Source organism: Aptenodytes patagonicus, chromosome 2 (genome assembly GCF_965638725.1).
Source record: "Aptenodytes patagonicus chromosome 2, bAptPat1.pri.cur, whole genome shotgun sequence".
NCBI lineage: Eukaryota > Metazoa > Chordata > Aves > Sphenisciformes > Spheniscidae > Aptenodytes > Aptenodytes patagonicus.
In genome coordinates this window covers 156,554,358-156,573,355 of record NC_134950.1, presented here as the reverse complement: position 1 = coordinate 156,573,355, position 18,998 = coordinate 156,554,358, and the positions used below count along the sequence as shown (strand labels likewise).

The 18,998-nt window shown below is 38.7% G+C and overlaps 1 protein-coding gene across 12 annotated transcripts in view; it reads left to right on the top strand.

Annotated features, from left to right (window-relative positions):
* Nucleotides 1-18,998, top strand: part of PARD3 (par-3 family cell polarity regulator) — a 467,456-nt gene that overhangs the window by 319,033 nt on the left and 129,425 nt on the right. For all 12 annotated transcript variants that reach the window (XM_076331853.1, XM_076331849.1, XM_076331848.1 and 9 more), the window contains one exon: nucleotides 5,319-5,535. In XM_076331853.1, coding sequence (XP_076187968.1) covers nucleotides 5,319-5,535 — 217 coding nt within the window. The remainder of the gene's footprint in view (nucleotides 1-5,318; nucleotides 5,536-18,998) is intronic.

Here is an 18,998-nt window from a genome sequence, read left to right as displayed (position 1 = left end):
CACCCTAATGGGCATTCATTTACATTTTCAGTTCTTTAACCCAAAGTATGACCCAACATGTGGAGAATGTCATTAACATAAAAGAATCACTTCAAAGCTAACCTTATCATTATTGAACTATGTAAGAATGGGCTGGTAAAATGGCAGCTTGTATTGAATGAAAATAGTATGAATGGTAAATTACCTCCATCAGGGGTTGTATTAAAATCATTGAATTTTTAACCTTCATGTTGTACTACTTTCAACTTGTCACACACCAGCAGAATTTTTTTTAATCAACCTGCAGCTAGTTAGAAGTTTATGAATGAAGATGATGGTGGGAAGGTTGAAGTAGTAAAATATTTAGCCTGAATGCTAACAGAAAAGGTTTGAAAAGAGATTTTTCACTCTCTGCTTTTTTAAAAATTTTTTAGTTTCAGAAAGTCTGTTTCATAAGCATCATTGCCTGATATTCTTTTATAAGCTACTTGTGTAATCACTCTTTTATTTTTTTAAAACTCTTTGCTTTTTTTTTTTAAAATCTGCCTGTTTCTAAAAGTGTTTTATGACTGAAAGGGAGATCATTTTTCCAGTCACTTTTCTCAAAGGTAGTTACAGACGGAATTAATTCTGCTTCGCTTTTCCAGCACCTAACAATTTCACGCAGCAGTGAGGCTAAATGCTGGTCTGGTGCTGCTGGATGTCAATCTATTTCTGGCCAGTAGAAGAATAGGTATGAGAAAATGTGTAGTGATCCTGATCATTGTCCCAGACTGCATGCTTATGGTCTTTTGGGACATAAGACCATGTTTTTCTAAAAGGCCTTGTTTGGCGTGAGCCCACTGATAGTAATATCCTGTTTTGAGGCATCAGATAGCCAAGGCTTATCCAGAAGTTACAGATGGTTTAACTTCATTTGGTCAAAAATATAGCAAAACTGTTGTAATGAAATGGTTTCTAGGTGAGTATAGGTTTACGAGATTACTGTAAGGGGTTTTGAGCTTGTTGATGCAATGCATAGAGAGTAGCAAGGAAGTATTTGGTGGCCTTTGTATCCTTTGCATGGGAGTAGCGGAAACGAAACAAAGCCTTCTGGCTGAATTCAAAATGCCATGGGGTGAATCTTTGCCCTCATCTCTCTGTATGGATGAAGTCGTCTAGCACTGGTTGACCAAGAGCCATCTCAGTATCATGGGAGAGCAAGAGCGAGGCTGTTCTCAAATCCCACATGGTGAAGAAGGGCTGAGCAAAGTGTGACCTAGCTATGCGCATAGAACTGTGCATTCTGTTGAGTTACTTGTGTTTTAATAGCTTCCATATATTATAATAAAACATCTAAGAAGTAATCCAGAAATTTGCAGAGCCAGGCTAATAGAAGCAGATGAATAGCAAAGCAAATACAGTAAGTTGGTTGGACAGAAGTCAGTCCTCAAGGTCTTCTCCTTCTCACAGTGGCCGTGGGAGCTTAAGAGCTGGCCCAGCCATATGTTGCCTGGGAGCAGCAAAAAATGCTAGGTCCTCAGCTCTGTCTTTCTGAAAACATGTCTGTACCTGTGTTAAAACTGAAAGCACTGCAGTCTGCTCCACTTCGTGTAAATTATATGTGGCCTCAGGTTCCAGAGATTTTACCAAATGGTGTCTTTAGCTGGACAAAGCCTGGGCACATACGAATATGTAGAAGTTAATTTAACAATCTGGTCCTAATGTAACTAATGCCTCACTGCTGCCATAACGACGTTGCCTAAGTTTTTTTTAATTGTATTTAATTATTCCATAATTGTTTGAAATTAAAATGTGGCTTTCTCTCATTATAAACCCCAGGCAAACATGTTGGTGGTCAATTTGCCCTTGAGGTTGGATCCATTTGTCTTACTTGAATTTTTTCCCCTTTCTCCTCCAAGTGTTTCAGTGCTAAGAGTGCTTCTTTCTCCCAGACAGTGACCCTCTTTGAAGTAGCAAATAATAGCACTGCAGTAAATTGTATAGAGGAATTCTTAACGTGTCATCACCCCATATATGAAAGCCATAAAAATACAGGTAGCATATGTGGCAAAGGGGCTGACTCTCTTCTGAATGTACTTGCTGTCCTTGGAACAACATACTGTTAAATTACTAAATGTAGAATGAAAATCAGATAGCAGTGACCAGTTCTGGGACAACATTTTTAAAAGTATTTGAGAAGATGCGTGAGTTTTAATGGCTGTAAAGAAGTAACATTTGTGGAAAGGTGTGAGTGTTCAGCTTTTACAGATAATTTTTCTTGCTTTTTTTTTTCCCCTTAATACTTGAAATAGCTGACTGGAAGCAAATTGTTTATCTTTAGTGTCTTGAATGAGAACAAGGCATTTGGATTGGGAGAGATCGACAAAGCTTTCTAATCTTTTGCTGAATCTTAATTGCTAGAATCTAGGGCTGTATTAAATATCACAATAAGGGGCCTAGAAGCTTAGTGGCAAAATAGCTTCACATTAAGTAGCTTTGATTCCTCATGTGCATCTTTTCCATTTTATGGCCTAATTAGGAGAACAGCTTCATAATACCTGATTGTGTAGTTCTCCTTAGTACAGTGTGGTTCATGAAATGACACTAGTTTTCAGGTTTAATTGATGTTTGAAGTATACTCCAATTTAACTTTTTGGCTTCAGCATCCTGAATGGGGTGGCAGGAGGTTGCAGGAAAGGAAAGAAATAACAGCACCAAAACAAATACATTCTGTGTTTTGCAGTAACCTAATGTCATTACTGCAACTTAACAAAAATTAGAAGTTTCATTTGTAGCCTGGGCTTGAATTTTAATTGAGCAGCATTTGCATTTGTTCTAAACACTAGTAATTAGGTGTATGTTAATTGCAGAATGACTGTACTGCATAAAAGTGAAACAAGTTTGTTCATGTTCAGTCCTTTTAAGAAAACTGGAAATCTGTTTACTGCAGTAGAGACACCAGTTTACTCCCGGAGAACAGGCATCCTAGTTCACAGGGCTTAGTCTAAGCTACGGAGTTAATTGCAAGCAAAGTGTGTATGATAGACAAATATTTATTGCAGCACAAGTGTGGAAAGGAGGCAATATTATCTCCATAGAATATGCACAATAAATAATAAGAGGAAGTATTGTTATGAGAAGTTGTTCAGCAACTCAGCATAGCACAGTACACTTAATACATATTTAACATTAATGTAATGTATTGTTATATGAATATGAACAACCATAGGTCAAAATGGATTCATCTTTAAAATTCTAGCAATGAGGTACCAAGTAAACATTTGACTTCAGAATTTGTCAGAAATTTAATGCATTTTTTTACTAATTATATTCATTTGCAAGTACAAGCTTTTAAATGTCTAGTTGGTTTTAACTGGAACAGATTGTAGCTATAAATTAACATGCAAAAAATTAGCATCTCTATTCCAAAGTGGTATTCCTTAATAATAACTAAATATCATCCCAGACATTGATTAAGAAACACTGTGACCAAAAAAAGTACAAGTACAGCTAGTACGGAGCATGTATAGGACAGGCCTATTAATTTCCTAAAATACAATTATCCGAATATTAAAACTGTGCCTACAATTGAGAAACTGTATCATCTGCTTAACTCATAGCGGTCCTGAAGACAAGTTAACATGAAATGCTAACACCTGTCCTTTTTATTTTTCTTTTTTTTTTGTACTTCAGAGTACTAGTTGAGATACAAAAATAGTTATTAATGTTGAGATTTATCTGACGTGGTATGTTTTTCTTGAAATATGTTTATGTGAACTTCCAGGGTTGGAGAATATTTATAGAAATCTTGGGATACTCAGTGAATAAGTACTAAGTCTATTGGATAGGTCTGTGTATTGTAATATTAATGAATAAACAGTATTTTGCAGGCAAGTATCTGAGAGAGAGAAGAGACAATATTGAATGGCTTTCAGTCAGTGATCTGTAGACTTTTCAGGTTCAATTACTTGTATGGTGAATATGAATGATGACTAAGAAAAACAAGTTTATATTCTACCGTAGTCTATGTATGAGAAATTTCTAAAGAATTACACACTTCTATTGGCTGTAGAAGAGTCTTGGAGGTCTAGAAACAATAATATTAGTAGGAATAAGAAGAAGTAGTAATAAACATATGCTAAACTAAAACATTATTCTTTTTTCCTTCTATAAGCCACGGCCATTTCCAAATCTATTGAGTACAAAAAAATTTTCTTTTCCATAGACTGTATATATAAAGCAAAACTGTATTTTTCAACTTCTACTGCCAAAAATTGTTTGGAGCCTTTGTATTCATTAGAGCTACAAGAGGCAGCGCAAAGTATGCATCTGTGATCATAATTGCTGCTTTGCGCTGTCTGTTGGAAATTGGGAGATCGTGTAGCCCTACTTATAATGTGATGATATAAAATGTTAGAGCACCTGGAAGGTCACAGCTTCACCAGCCATGCAGTGTAATTTTTGGACTTGGCTTTAAGTTAAGTCAAAATGATTGCAGGATTCTGACCCACGAGCTTGAAGTGTTTTATTTCTTTCTCACTAAGATATTGGGGGAGTTTTCAGTTTTTGAATGGATTATTTCTTTTGGTCATTTTTCTTTCAAACTTTCTGAAATACATGTGCTCTGTTAAATCTAACCTTGGGTATACTTTAGGATTCTCAGAGTCTTGGTCTTGGATTAGAAACAGAGAAGAAACATGTTATCTGCCCTTAAAGGATTTTACTTGTTCTGCTGGATGGAATCTCCCCACCCGAACCTCCCAGGCTGCCCCATCTCAACCAAGAATAAAACCAAGAATAAAAATCATGGTGCATGATGTGTTTTAAACTGCTCCAGGAAATGAAGTAGTGTGACAAAACCATGATGTTACTTGCAGCAGAAGAAAAAGTCTACTAAGCCTTGTATTGAGGGTTAATGGTCCTTAATGACTTTCATATTTTTATGAGAGTATTACTAAGAATTTACTGACAGGGCATGCTGCACTGCTGTTCTTTCTTCTTGCAGATATTTCTAAAGCTCTCCTCAACTGATTTAGATACCGAAACAAAATGTGCCAATTAACATCACTTTGCTAATCCTCTTTATTAATCCATACATTATTCAGAGTACCCACAAAGCACGAATCATGTTTTGCAGAGTGTTCTGCAAAGGTGGATTCCTTGCTTTTAGGAGTTTAATAGTACAAATGAACATTCCAGGAAACCCCCACATAAGCAGATGCTGATTTAAAAAAAAAAAAAGAATATTTTGTGGTTGTGCATATATCCTGCTTCAAAATACATTATGCAATACACCAAAAAGCCTGCCCTTGTTGTTTGTTCTTATCCCACTGATTTTTCTTAATATGTGCTTTCAGTGGAGGAAGACACAGAGGAAAGCTCAAGATCTGGTAGAGAATCTGTGTCCACAGCAAGTGACCAGCCATCCCACTCATTGGAGAGACAGATGAATGGAAGCCAAGATAAAGGCGACAGAAAAAAGGCTGGAAAGGAAAAGAAGAAAGATCGAGATAAAGAGAAGGATAAAATTAAGGCAAAGAAAGGAATGCTGAAAGGCTTAGGAGACATGTTCAGGTAGGTGCTTTGCAATCAAATGTAAGAATGAATTATAAAATGAAATTTTATCTTTTAGTTATTCATTTTTATTGTGATTGTTTGCTGAGGCCGTATTTTACTATACAAATATATGCATGATGTATATAGGCTGATCTCAGTTTTTGAGCCTATGAGTGGTGTCATGGAAGGGAAGCAGCTCAGAATGGAAGAGGAGGAGGTGGCTGGCAGGCTAAAGGGGCTGCAAAGGAAAAAAAGGTTTTAAGCACCAAACTGCTTGGTCTTGGAAAGAGTCTTTGGTGATGTCTAAGTAGTGCACATATCCTTTGGCAGGTCAAACAATTTTGGATTTTGTTTTTTTCTTAAACCGTGCTGTTCCTAATACTGTACCCAAAGCTTATGTGTTACTAAATGAGTGTCTTTGCTTTACTATTAAGACTGTTTGGTATCATGGAGGCATGATGTGAAAGAGATGAATCAGTTTGAGATTGAAAAACAGCATGGTCCTCTCAAGGAAAACAGGATCTAAATAAGGTTGTGTGCTCTGAGAACCCACAGTCTGGAGAAGGGGTCAGTGAAAGACCTGATTTTTACCAAGCATTGAGTATTTTTGAAAGGAGTTGTCTCTCCAGCAGACATAAGTGATCTGAAAGGAGCAGTCTGCTGAGGGACACCCTGCTGTTCTGGGTAAATGGTGAAACATGACAAACAGCTTTGATCACTTGTGGGAAGGGGTGAGAGGGCAAGAAAATCAGTCTTTCTTTTAGCTAGCTAGAGTAAATAAATATATTTGCAAGAAAAAACAATATTAAGGCAGTGTTTGTTTTCTTTTGTATATGCAGTGATTCATTATTTAATTTTGAAGTGAAATACCGGTATTATTTTAAAGATTTATTAACAGTGATTCTGCTCTGAAAACGTGTAAGTGGAGCTGCAGTTACCTTTCATCCTGTTACCTTCTTTATCCTGTAAAACATTAATTGAATCTATGTTGTAACTGCATAGGTTCTTGAGAGTTGTTTTGTGTCTGTGAATCATATTACAAAATTAGTTAGTAGTAAAACTAGTTAATTAGAAAATATTAGTTACAAAATGTGTTTAGAAAACACAAAACAATATTAGGTTGTTAGCATATGCCACAGAATACCAAAAGAGTCATTGGAAATAGTCCCACACTTCAGACAGGAAGAGAGCACTTCAGCCTGGTTCCCTGCAAGTCCCATGGGGAAGCCCTCATCTTCTGCCTAAATTGAAGCCTGGAGCTGAGAGTTGCACCTCGCGCTGGGGGAGGGTGGAAGGTTAGAGATACGAAATGTTGACTGGTTTTCTTCTGCAGTCTTTGCCGTTTTTCTGCAGCAGGCAAAATCGAGGTAAATTATACATGATAAATTCTGTGGACTGTAACTAGTTATTGGACACCATGAGTGCTATCTCCTGAGTTCAGTCAGAAAGTGTTTACAGCATCTAGAAAGCTTGGGCAGCTCCTTGGTCCTCAGTTTCCTCCTGTGTAACATTCCTGGTACCCAGAGGACCTGTGAGATAGCTGCTTCATCTTGCAAGCTTTGGTACACAGGCAAAGGGCTGACTTGCAGAGGGTTCCATCCAAAGAGAGGAGCCTTCATGTTCCAGAGAGCCGGCTCAGTGCAGGGCTCGCTGGCTCCTCTCTGCCCTCCAGCCTTAGAGTCTGATGTCTGGTGTTTCCGTGCAGCTTTGAAAGCTCTAGATGGAACCAAGTGCAAAAGTGGAAATTAATGCCATTTTTAATCAGGCACTCCCAGCTAAATAGGAAGTAACCTTGTCTGTATGCTCGATGTAACACTTCTGAAATCTTTAATCTGGAAACAACAGTAATTTGACGGATAGGAACATCTGATGATTACTTTGTTGTTTGCTCTTCATAACAGTCAACGTTTCCTTGAGTTATTTTTTTCCCTCACTACCATTTCTGAGTGAACTTTACTTTTCAGTCTTCTCTTAATTAACGTGGGAGCAGTGCTATCCGGATGCAGTTGACTCCTCCTGGATCTGTAAATTAGCTTGCACCTTGTCAGCCCACCCAAGAGAGGTGCTCCTGGCAAGCAGGAAAATGCTGATTGAGGGAATTAAGCATTATGCCTCATTTCCACTCGGTGCTTGATTTGCTTTGTTGACAGTCTTCTCAATAATGTTTGAGAGATGGGCTTTATTATGTCTGCAAGATAAGCTACTACTTCTGCCTATAACATGCTTTGTTTTTCTGTACATCTGACATATATCATAGATATCAAGTAATCACTGAAAGAAGTTGTGCGATAGAAAATAATGATGACAGTAACATTTAAAATTCAAGCCATGATCAAAGCATAATTGGATGTTTTGGTTCTGTGTAACACTGTGATTTCTTTGTAGTTCTTATTCTTTTCTCCCTTTTCACTTTTTTCCTTCCTTTTCAGTGCCTTTATCTTAAAATAGTCTCTCTTCATTAGGTTGTATGGGCAAGAACACTTGCAGGATGAAATTACTGTTAACTGACACTTTATTCCAATGTCTGTATTTAGCCAAGGGGATTTTTACTGCCTATATGCAAACTGGCAGCTCATAAAGTGGAGTCTATGTGATGTATAAAAGTAACTCTCCTTGCCTTCAGTTAAAATCTTAGGATTTGCTACTGGGAACTTCATTAAACTGTACTGTGAGATGGAAACTCCCACTAGAGAACCCTAGGTTACATTTATCCTTCAGCATCTAGTCATCGTTTCCAAGAAATCCCTGGATGATTCAGATAGCAGGTTGAAATCATAAGTAAATCTTTTAAGCACTTCCATTGTTTTACTGCTTTTATCAAACATTGTAAAGAGGATTGACGTAACCATGAAGGAGAACTGTAAAACCAGGGTGCAGCCTGTGTGGCTCTGACAGGCGCAACTCCCGTTATTTCCAGAGGACCTTTGCTGACATTGGGCTGTGGACAGTCTGAAAGTTCACCCTTCTCACTGTGAAATAAATCTGTCTGAGCATGTATGTATTTCTTTTTTCAAATTGACATTTCAGGGCAGAACAGAATAATTTATTTAAATTTGTCATTTGGCTGAGAAGCCTCTTTCTCTTCACAGATGAATATAGGGCAGAAGTTAACCTAGAAAAGTGTTGAACAAAAATACTGGTCTATTGGAGGAGATGCAGGTGCTGCAGAGCTTTGCTTACACCTGAACATATTTGTTTTACCTGAATAGTTACATCATTCCTGTCTTTCTTATCCCTTCAATAGGATCGTGTGCCATTGTCCTGTGGCTGTAATCACATACCAAATGCAAGGCTGTGCAGTTTCTTCTTCTCCATTGCTGGTATTTAGGGGGTGCCTGGATGGCCACTGCCGGTTGAGCAAATAGTTTTTGGGAAGCCGATACGGAGTTCTGCTAGTTTTTGTGTTTCCCTACTAAAAAGGCTTGAGTGGATATATGTTTTGACACCAGAAGTTTATAAAAATCTGTATGCTTCTCCAAGTGCAATCTAAAATATATTTACTAATTTCTGACTCTGATTTTGTTTATTTTTAAGTAGAGATTTTGCTTCTTGATAAAAATCAACCTGACAAAAACAGTTGATAAATAAGTCCCTGTAGTGCTGCCTTAAGAAGGAGGCTTCACAGTTTCAAACAGTGCACCTGTAATTAGTGCTGGTAGGGATACATTAATTTGATGGGCTTCTCTGTTGTGTAATTCTTTGACATTCCTCTCCTGAGAGAGAAAAATTGTGTGTGCTGCCTTCTTTTCCCCTCCTCTTGCCCCTGCCATGTACAGGGCATTTTAATTTATGAAAGTGGGTGCCCTCAGGACATAAGATAGGGAGATTTGATATTGTTCTTACTTGCAGGTTTTGGGTGATGATGAAATGATGGTCTTCTGTGGTGCAGCTGATCACTTAAGATCCCTGTACTTCATTCATGCTTATTCCCGGTGTACAAGCTTGGATATAGTTTCTAGATGGGTGACTGGACTGGTGAGCTAATAGGTGATAAGCAAATGAAGTGGTAGCTCCACATCTTTCCCCAGCTTCCTCAAGCCATATATAATTTTCCTCTGTGGTCATCCCTGAACCATGGTTCTGTAAGACAGTGGCATCACTGTGATTATGCCACTTTTGGGTGGAATTTGTCTTGTTTGCAAGGAAGTAGACAGCCATGCTCTTACTGAGGAGTTTGTATAGGAGAAATCTCATTGGAGAGTTTTATGATAGAAAAATTATGTCCAACAAGTGATCAGTCTCAGAATAGGATGTATCTGAGGAATAATATCTTTAGAAGAAACTGAACTACCAAGATGTTGAGAATAAGGAGGGAAAAAAGCAGCTTTGGGTTTCCAAAGGGAGGAGGGGAGTAGGGAGGCCAAGCTATGTAGTCACGTCTTGCTGGAAATATTGGAGGGACAGTCACTGCCTGATAATAAAAACCTGCTGAAACAAGTAATCATCGATATGATCGGATAAAAATGGATTTGCAAAAACAAATGGTATGTTTGAGTTTCGTGGGGAACTGCTCAGGAGAACAAAAGATGGAGGATATACACATTGTGACTTAACCTCGAGTTTAAGCAAGAAAATATCTGCCTTGGTTTTGGAGGTTGTTTATGAAATGGTTGTAATGTAATTTGAAGCAACTGTGGATAAGTATGTTATATGAAATAAGTAAATTTTCTACTGTAGGAATTAATACCTCAGTCCCACATAAACACAGCTTTTCAATGGGTTACATAAGCACTGTGTGTTGAAGTTCATGGAACGAGACAGTATGCTTAAAATTAATCATGTGCATAGGTGTTTTTAGTACTGGAGACTGTATATTTCAAGATCTGGCCTGTAATGTTGATGGAAGTGTAAAGCTGTAACGTATGGTAACTGATCTTTAATTCCTCTCTTTTTAACTTTAATTTAACTCCTCCTACTGTTGTAGCATACAGGTGGGTAAATCAATGCACTGGATAGCCAATGCAAATGTAATATTCCCAGATTACCATTAAAATCTAATCCAAATTAGATTTAATTGCATTTAAAATGATTACTGGAAGCTTTGCAGTGTTGCATCTTCCAGTTCTGTGAGAGGAAATAGATAATTTAGTTTGCAACCTTGTTTGGCTGAAATCAGATATAGCGTTGCCTCCCCCCCCCCCCCCCCCCCCCCAGCAGCTGCTTCCAAGGTGCACTGGACATGTCCAGATTCATAAACATATTATTTGTAGCTTTGAATTACACATTTCAACCACATTAGCCATCTGAGACCTCTGACTGGGCATTTGGGAGAATAACCTGCATGGATTACTGTTGCTTGTTGCATGACTTCCTTGTATCGCCTACTCTGATTTTCATTTGAGTTTTCTCATCGTAATGTCTGTGAGGAGATGAAAAGCAAATCACAAGGGTTATACCATTGATTTAGTAATTACCTTCTTTCTCTTTCATTTAATAACAACCTTCAGACTTCTAAGCAGTCACACGACAAAAAGGTATCTGAGTTGTGTAAAATACTGTTGAATTATACCCTAATCAACAGGACTGGCAAATACCTCAAACTCGATAAAATAAAATCTGTGGTCTAATTTTCATCATTCAGTAGCTTAAGAAGCAGCAATAATGGCATTTTCCTTGGAAGCATGACTAATAGGACTTCGTATTGGTGAATGACACTGATGTATGGACTTAATAGAAAACATGGGAACAAGCTCCGAAAGTTGGAAATTTTTTTTTTTTCTTTAGCGCTCTGCTCATGGCACAAAACACCATAAATCTTGAGCCTTAGAACATAGAGGAGGAGGTTATTGCTTAAACACCTGTCGGCTGTATCATTTCAAATTTGGAAGCTTGTTGCTTGCACACTGAATTGCGCCTGGGCTTGCTAATGCTCATCTGAGAACGTCGCCGACAGCTTGCGGTGCTTGGGCTGAGACTTTCATCAGAAACGCTGAGCTGGGTCGCTGCTCAGGTAAATGGAATCTGGGGCCATTTGCACTCTGGTTTTTGCCTGCTACTACTGTGAACCAGCTGGCATGACTATCATGAAGTCCTCATCTGCTTCCCCTCTTCTGCCACCAGCTAGCAAATGTGCAGCCCGCTACAATCCTAGATGCAGGGTCTACACACGGTACGTTTTCAAGCTTCCGAGGAGGAGCATAGTCCTCATCCTGGATACTGCTAATGGCACCTTCTTGCCCTGCGCTGCTCAGGGCTACTTTGTCCTGATCCGTTTTCAAAGTTTCAGCTGGCCACTGGGACACACAGAATCAGAAAAGCCTTTTAAATGAAATCAGCCATGCAGCAAATTGTCATCTTTGATGCAGACAATTATCCAGGACTCTTATAAATGTCTTTCAAAGCCTTTTCATATTCTTCACTTCCTTCTTTCCAATTAAAAGTAAATAAGGGACTGAAAGAGATAAGCTCAATTGAAAATAGCTTTTCTTTTTTGGAAAGGCAAGCCATGCTCCTTCCTTCCTCTCCGCACTTTTTCACCTTCCTGTTTTCTTCTGCTTGGTGGAATCAGTTGTTTTGAGGAAACCTGTGTTTCATTGCCTGCAGCCCCAAACACACCGGTTTTTGACTAAGATGTCATTGGGGTGGGGGGCAGTGGAATGGCAAATTCATGTTTCTAAACCAAACAACTTCACATAATCTGCCAGGGATTTAAGGAATGCGGCTTCATTAAGTGGTTAGTAAACTCTGTGACTTTTAAACAAAACACAGAAAGCGGTGGTATGCGATTCTGCGAGGGAGATTTGAAGTGAGAGATTAACTTAATCATATGCAGCTTTCTAGTTTGTCATTCTGACGGAAGGCAGGGCTTTGCTCTATGTATTCTTAACACTGGATTTTCCCGGGGTAAATCTTGAACTTGTAAATCTGATGGGGATATATCGTATGTGGTTTTTTTTTAATTTGAATAGAATCAGGGCTTTTGTTTCTAACATCCAGAAATAAGTGTCAGGATGACCTGTTACTAGAGACGAGTTCATAGTGGCTGCTAACATATTCTCCCAGTATTCTTCCTTTGCTTGTCAGCGAGTTTAAATTGAGAACCTACAGCACTGTCTCTGCCTGCAAAGCAAGCGAGGGAGGCAGGCGCCGTGACAGCTGAGCCCTCCGCCATCCTGCCCAGCGTTCTGCGGCGCTTCTCTTCCAGGCCTGCCAGATTAATATAGAACGCAAGTGTCAAGGATGACACCTACTTTATAATCTCTGCAAAACAAGCCTTTTCAGAGAAGAATTTGTTGACAGTTCAGAGATTCAAAGTCAATTTCAGTTTTAGCTCGTATAGAAATAGGATTTTTTCCTCCACCTGATGTGATAATTGAAGACTAACTAGGCAGTGTGCTAGTCCCTAACAAAGTATGGTAAATAAATACTGCCCTGAGACATGAAGGATCTGTTAGATGAAAAGCTCTATTAATGACATTTGTTTCATTATGTGTTGGAAATGTTCTTTGGAGATTTAATTTGCTACTGATAGCACCTGTACATTGGTATACATTACATTGGCGTGCTGATGCCTCCTTTTAGGACTTCCACGTGTCCTACTGTTGTACAGAGAAATAGTCATTAAAGACAGAGTTATAAAACACTTCAGTGAAAACAGCAAAATGGGTTTAAGCTAGTATGATTTCTGGAATAGAATGTGCCGGAATAGAAATAGTCTGTGAGCCCCTGCGTTTCCCTGAATGTAGGAAGAAAATAGTGGGTATAAGGCATTCAGAGGGCTTATTTAGGCTTTTAAGTTGTTGTTTCAGGGAAAAATAAGAGGAACAAAAGTTTTGTAGAAAGAATAAGAGAGAAGGAAATATTAGAAACACAATGCCAGCAGGGTATGCAAGTAGTATTTGTCCCACTTTGAATCCATTGATTACTTCTTCTGGAGGGAAGAAAAGGTAGAATTAGGAGGAACTGAAGAGATATTGAAAATACTACGCTCCTAGAGTGATTGAGGCAGGAAGGGATCTCTGCTTGGTTCGACTCCTGCTCACAGTGGTCCAGCTTCAACATTTCATCAGCTTGCTGAGTGTCACGCCCAGTTGAGTTTCAAATATCTCCAAGGATGGAGACTCAGCAGCCTCTCTCAGCAGCCTGTTCCAGTGCTTAACCACTCTCCTGGTGAAAAGTATTTGTCCTCGGTAAGAGGAGATAGGAACAAGATACACTGAATAATCACTGGTACAAAAAATCTGAATCAATCAACATGTACTTATCCTTCTCGGGAAGCAAAACCATGTGGGTGTACAATAAGATTGTCATCCAAAAAGTTTAAATTTTAAGGGATTTTTGTGATATGTGATTACCCTCAGGGACTTACTGCCCCCACAGTTCCTTGAGCTCCAAGAATACAGGAAATAAAAGAGCTAAGCATGCATTTGCGACTGTGAGCCACCCATTGCATGCTAAGTGTTTAGGAAGAAGTTATCTGTAAACAGGTTATTTTTACTGTGCTTCTAAGCATCTTACTCTAAATTGTCTTGGACTGGCAACTATTAGGATACCAAACTTGATTGGCTGATACAATACCTACTAGTGTCTGATATGATCCACTGAGCTAGAAAAGGTGATTATTTTCTTTGGAACTGAGGAAGAAACAGTCTACAGAAATCTTCCTTTCTACTATTCCATGCTACACCAGAAAATGTCACCTGGTTTTTAATTAAAAACATAAAATTTGTGTTGTATTAATGCTGATACTTTTCATCTCAAAGTACAGATATCAAGTAAAACCTCAGGCATTTGTAGTTCAGCCAGTCACAAAAGAAGGAGGTTTATATTACTTTTGGAGGGGGAGAAAGTATTATTTTTAATTCCTTCCATGTTCAGTAGATTCTCTAGAGTTTAATGTAAGAACATAAGAATACAGTCACACAGAGCTGACTGATACCCGGTAAGTCCCTGTACCCCAATGCTTTATCTCTGACAGTGGTCAGTAGTAGCTGCCAAGGGTGGGGTACCAGAACAGGGTAACCGTATAGCAGTTCTTCCCAGATCTGTCTTCCAGGCTTTCAATGATCTGCAGCTCAAAGATTTCTTCAGACCGTGTCTTTGTGCTCAAGTACAAAATAACGGTGTGTATATTCTGTTCTTAGCAATTTGTCCAGTTACTGAGGATTTAGTGTATATTTACCTAATTCCAAAATACTAACAAAATTTGTAGTATATCGTATACAAAAATGTCTTTTAGAGATTGTGTAGAATGACTTTTGTATCAAGGAGCTGCTTTTACATTACAAGTGCAAAGACCTGATTGCAATGCACTGCAGTAGATCTGACTCATTATGTCAGTATTTTATGGCACTCAGGTAAGCATGTTTGCAAAGCAGCAGTAAACCTTTTTGATGTGCGATAACATTTCGGTAGTTAATGTAGTGTTCCACTGCATATTAACTTTTACTGCTTCTGTGCAATCTCACAATAAGCAGGAGTGCAAGAAAAGGCTGTAGATGTTTGTAAAATAGACCCTGCTGGAATGCATTCACTTCATGAACTAGTTTTACAGTGTACGTTTGGGCTAGCTGATGATGTGATTAACAGTAAATTTGGAAATGTTTGCTTCCGCAGAAGATAAATTCATAGTTTTTACACGTGTTAACACATTTTCAGGACTTTTTTTGATGTCAGTCTTGTAGCTCCTAGTCCTAAAAGGAAAAAGAACATAGTATGGTTTCATGGAACTACTTGGTGGTCTTAACTATTTTCAACAAATGTAATAGCATACTACTGATATGGCTGTTTTAAAGGGTTTGTATTATACATTGAAAGTATGTTGGTGATGCGGTATTGGTAGAGAAATTCTCCGTTAGAAATAACTAGTTCAGTAGATATATTAACTTCATAGACCTGGCTTTGTCAATGGAATCTGCAGAAAGTTAGTCCTTATGTTGTTTGTGTTTGCAATACAGAAATCTCCGGGAGTTTGGCAAGTTGCTTAAGGTTTCAAGAGGAACTGTTTTCTCTTTTTAAAAATGGGATAGTACCTTGTCCATGCTAGTGTCTCCAAGGGCTTTGATGTCCTGTGGTGTTTCCTGTGTTGCAGAAATATGAAATATTTGTATGCTAAAAACATATGCTATCTACTGCTTCCAGATGCTGCTGTTGAGTTTAGTTTGAAGGTGGATGGGTGGTGGATGGATGACTGAAAATGTATGTAGATTTCCTTTTTTCTGCTATGCTGTTATAGGTGGTACTTAGTAAGAAAATATCTAATCAGAAACAAAGTTTATAGCTTAGCTCTAAAAGTTCTGAAAAAGAGGATTTAATAACAAAAATGCATCTAGAATCTTAGCTGTATCAGCATTTTTGAGTACCACAATAATGAAAGTAGTATATTTTTATACCGATTGCAAGTGCTTCTAGCATATTCAACACCAGGTGTGCCAGGTATTTAGAATGCAAGCTGAATTGCTATTACACATTTCAACAGCACCACACCACAAATAAATGTTAAATATTTCACAATGTTAATATAGATGCTATCTTTGTCTTTAACCCGTAGTGCTGAAATCCTGAAATTCGGAGCATAACATGCTGCCACAAGCCGGAGTTCCGGGTGTGGTGTTACAGTTAACACCACAGTTACAGTTATTTCTTTTCTCTGATGTTGCTGAGCAGGTAATGATTACAACAGTATCATCATCTGTAACTGTTAGGAGTCCTGATATCATCTGTGGAGCTCCAAACACTTTGCTAATTCTGTTTACCTTTTATAACTGCAAAAGTAAGAAAACTGCATGTGTAAGATAAACAAAATGTGAAGACTCAGTGCCGTTTTCATCAGTATTTTTTAAAAGATTTATTTTAGGCTATATATTCAGAAGAAATATTAAGATGGCAGTGATAATTGCTGTATACTGTGTGTAGCACAGAGCATGAGCAGAGCTGATCTCATTTGAAGAACATCTCAGGAGCTGGATATCTTTGATGTCAAGATTGGATTTGTTTTAAACATCATCTATCTTGTTTTCTAAATAAATATAGGCCTAGTCACTCACTTCTTATAGTGTCTGAGCGCGTATGAATGAGCACAAAAATGCCAGGGTATATGGGGCTGGTCCCAGTCTGAGATCTTCTGTGCTAGGAGCTTATTTATGTGGTGGCTGGAACAAAAAAAGCCTTGCCACCCCACATCTCTCTCCTTTAATTAGGCCAGTGCAAGTCCTGGTTTGTACACCTTTTCAATCTGAAATAAATCTCAGCTCCCAGCTTGGCCCTGAAATAACGAGCGGTGTAAATCACAATTGATATAGTTGTTTCAACTGCAGTTACCATGAAGACAGCTCAAGCTCTGAGTACTGTCAACTACAGGATGCCGGGCGTCTCCAGGGCTCCAGGTAGCTCTGGGCAAGCCCCTGCGCCAGCTGCTGTGGGGACTCGCTGCCAAACTGACTTCCCAGCGATGATCCACCTGAGTCTTGTTGCATCCGCTCCAGAGGTGGTTTGTTCCGGTGGTGCTGCTGCAGTGCCAAGTCGCGCTCTTCATTTTCCACCCAGAAGATACTGCGTATGTAAACTAAATTTTCATGCCGCAGGGCAGAATATCAGCTGATAGAATAGACAGAGGTATGTGAAGCCAGCAGTGGCATGCTAATGTGCCTTAGCCCTGTCTTTGTAGCAAACATTCAAAATAGTGTACCTGTTATTTTTTGCCCTCTGTTTTTATGATAATGTAGATTCAAGGCTACTCAATGTAGCTTAATTTAGTTGTGCTCTAGGGCACCTTGTAAAAGTATCCTATTGGCACTAATTTTTTTTTTTTTTAAATTAAAATTAATTTTTTATCCCCAAAGAGACTTAGGTGGCACTGTGGAACCCAGAATGGGACAGGAGACCCTGAACTGTAACCTACAGCCACCAGCACTTGGGTGCTGCAGCTCAGCAAGGGGAATTGCTGTTCGGTGTTGTAGGCGTCCTCTGAGAAGAGAATGGCAGCTGCACGCTCATCTGGGCTTTAAGGATATTTTGGTTAGACTTGTCCCACAGATCCTACAGTGTTGTGTCTTGTCCTCTACTGGAAAATGTCTGTGCCTTCCCTACCTCCTGTACATGTAAATATGTGAATGAGGCTAAAGATATAGAGACAGCACCTATTGCTTAATTTACCCTATAGAGGTTATTTTCTAGGAGACGTGTATCAACAAAGATTTTCAGTAATTGACAGAAAAAGTGCTGACTGACTTATTAACATTTCTAGGTAATGAGATCTGTAGGGAAGTTTTAATCTTTGGAAGGTTCCGGATGAACTACCAGTAGTTTGATTAACTTTTTGTGTGTATATGTTAACCTTTGCTGATTTTATACAGTGTAATTGCAAGGCTGCAAGACTAAGTTGTTGGAATAATGTTACTGCAATTTCCTGGTCTAACTAGACAGTGTATTACATTTGAGTCCTCATTTCTCTGCCTGTTGCATGTGCTTAGCGAGCATCTTTATTGATTTTCTTGCTGTTGGTCACGTTTACGTAAGGCATGCCATGCTCATATATATGCAAGCGAACGTTTCAGTTGTAAAATGGAGTTCTGAAGACTCTTCGTATTACTGAGGGTTTTTTTTTCCTTTTCTGCCACAAAAGTGTTGAAGCAAATTTCCCTTGTAACTTTTCTTTTTTCTTTTTTTTTTGTTTTGGCCTTCTCTTGAGTGCCAGTAAAATGGGTGGGTTTTTATGTTTCATTAGCATTTCTTATAAGGTCTGCCTTTAGACCAGTACCCATTTTCTAAATTGTACTTCTGTAGGTTGGAAAAAATCATGGTAACCAGATGCAGTATTTGTCTCTGGCCTGGCAAAGTGTTAGATTTAACAAAAGAAGCTAATAGAAATGTTCAATTTGACCCTTCTCATCATTTGGACTTCTTGGAGCTCAATCAATCTCTCATTATTATCAGAGTTATTCACGCAGAGGCAGAAGTGCTAGTATTTCTCATAATCAGCCCTTGAGCCAGACGTAATTTGCAATTTTGAAGCATTGTATTTTGAAACAATAATGCATTAAAATGAACAGAGCAGGAATTAGAAGTATAGTTGTGGAGAGAACGCGTTGAAGAGTAGCCATGGTTTAAATGCTCTCTCTAAGCACTCTTAGTGGACACTGGTAATTAGAGGCAAACAATGTACTATTATTAATACCTAAATTGGTCCACAATTTTTAAACTAATCTGTGGAGTGTGACAAATGCAACAACAGAAGTGTGCCCATCTCGCTGCATGGTTGCAGGGCAGCAGTTGTCAGGTGTGGAGCGCTGGGGTAAGGTTTTGTGACCTGCTCAGTACAGTGTGAGCAAGAGGCGGTCGGCTGGACTTGGCACCCAGCACACTGGGAAGGAGTGTTCTACCCTGACTCAGAAAAATCGCTTATGTTATAGAAGAATAACTACATTGTACTCTAGATAGTCAGGCACCTGTTAATAGTAGGCTGCTGCTGATGCTTCGAATTTGGGAATGTTTTTTTATCCCTATGTATAGTATTATGTATTGCAAAGTAGAGGGTTGTATGT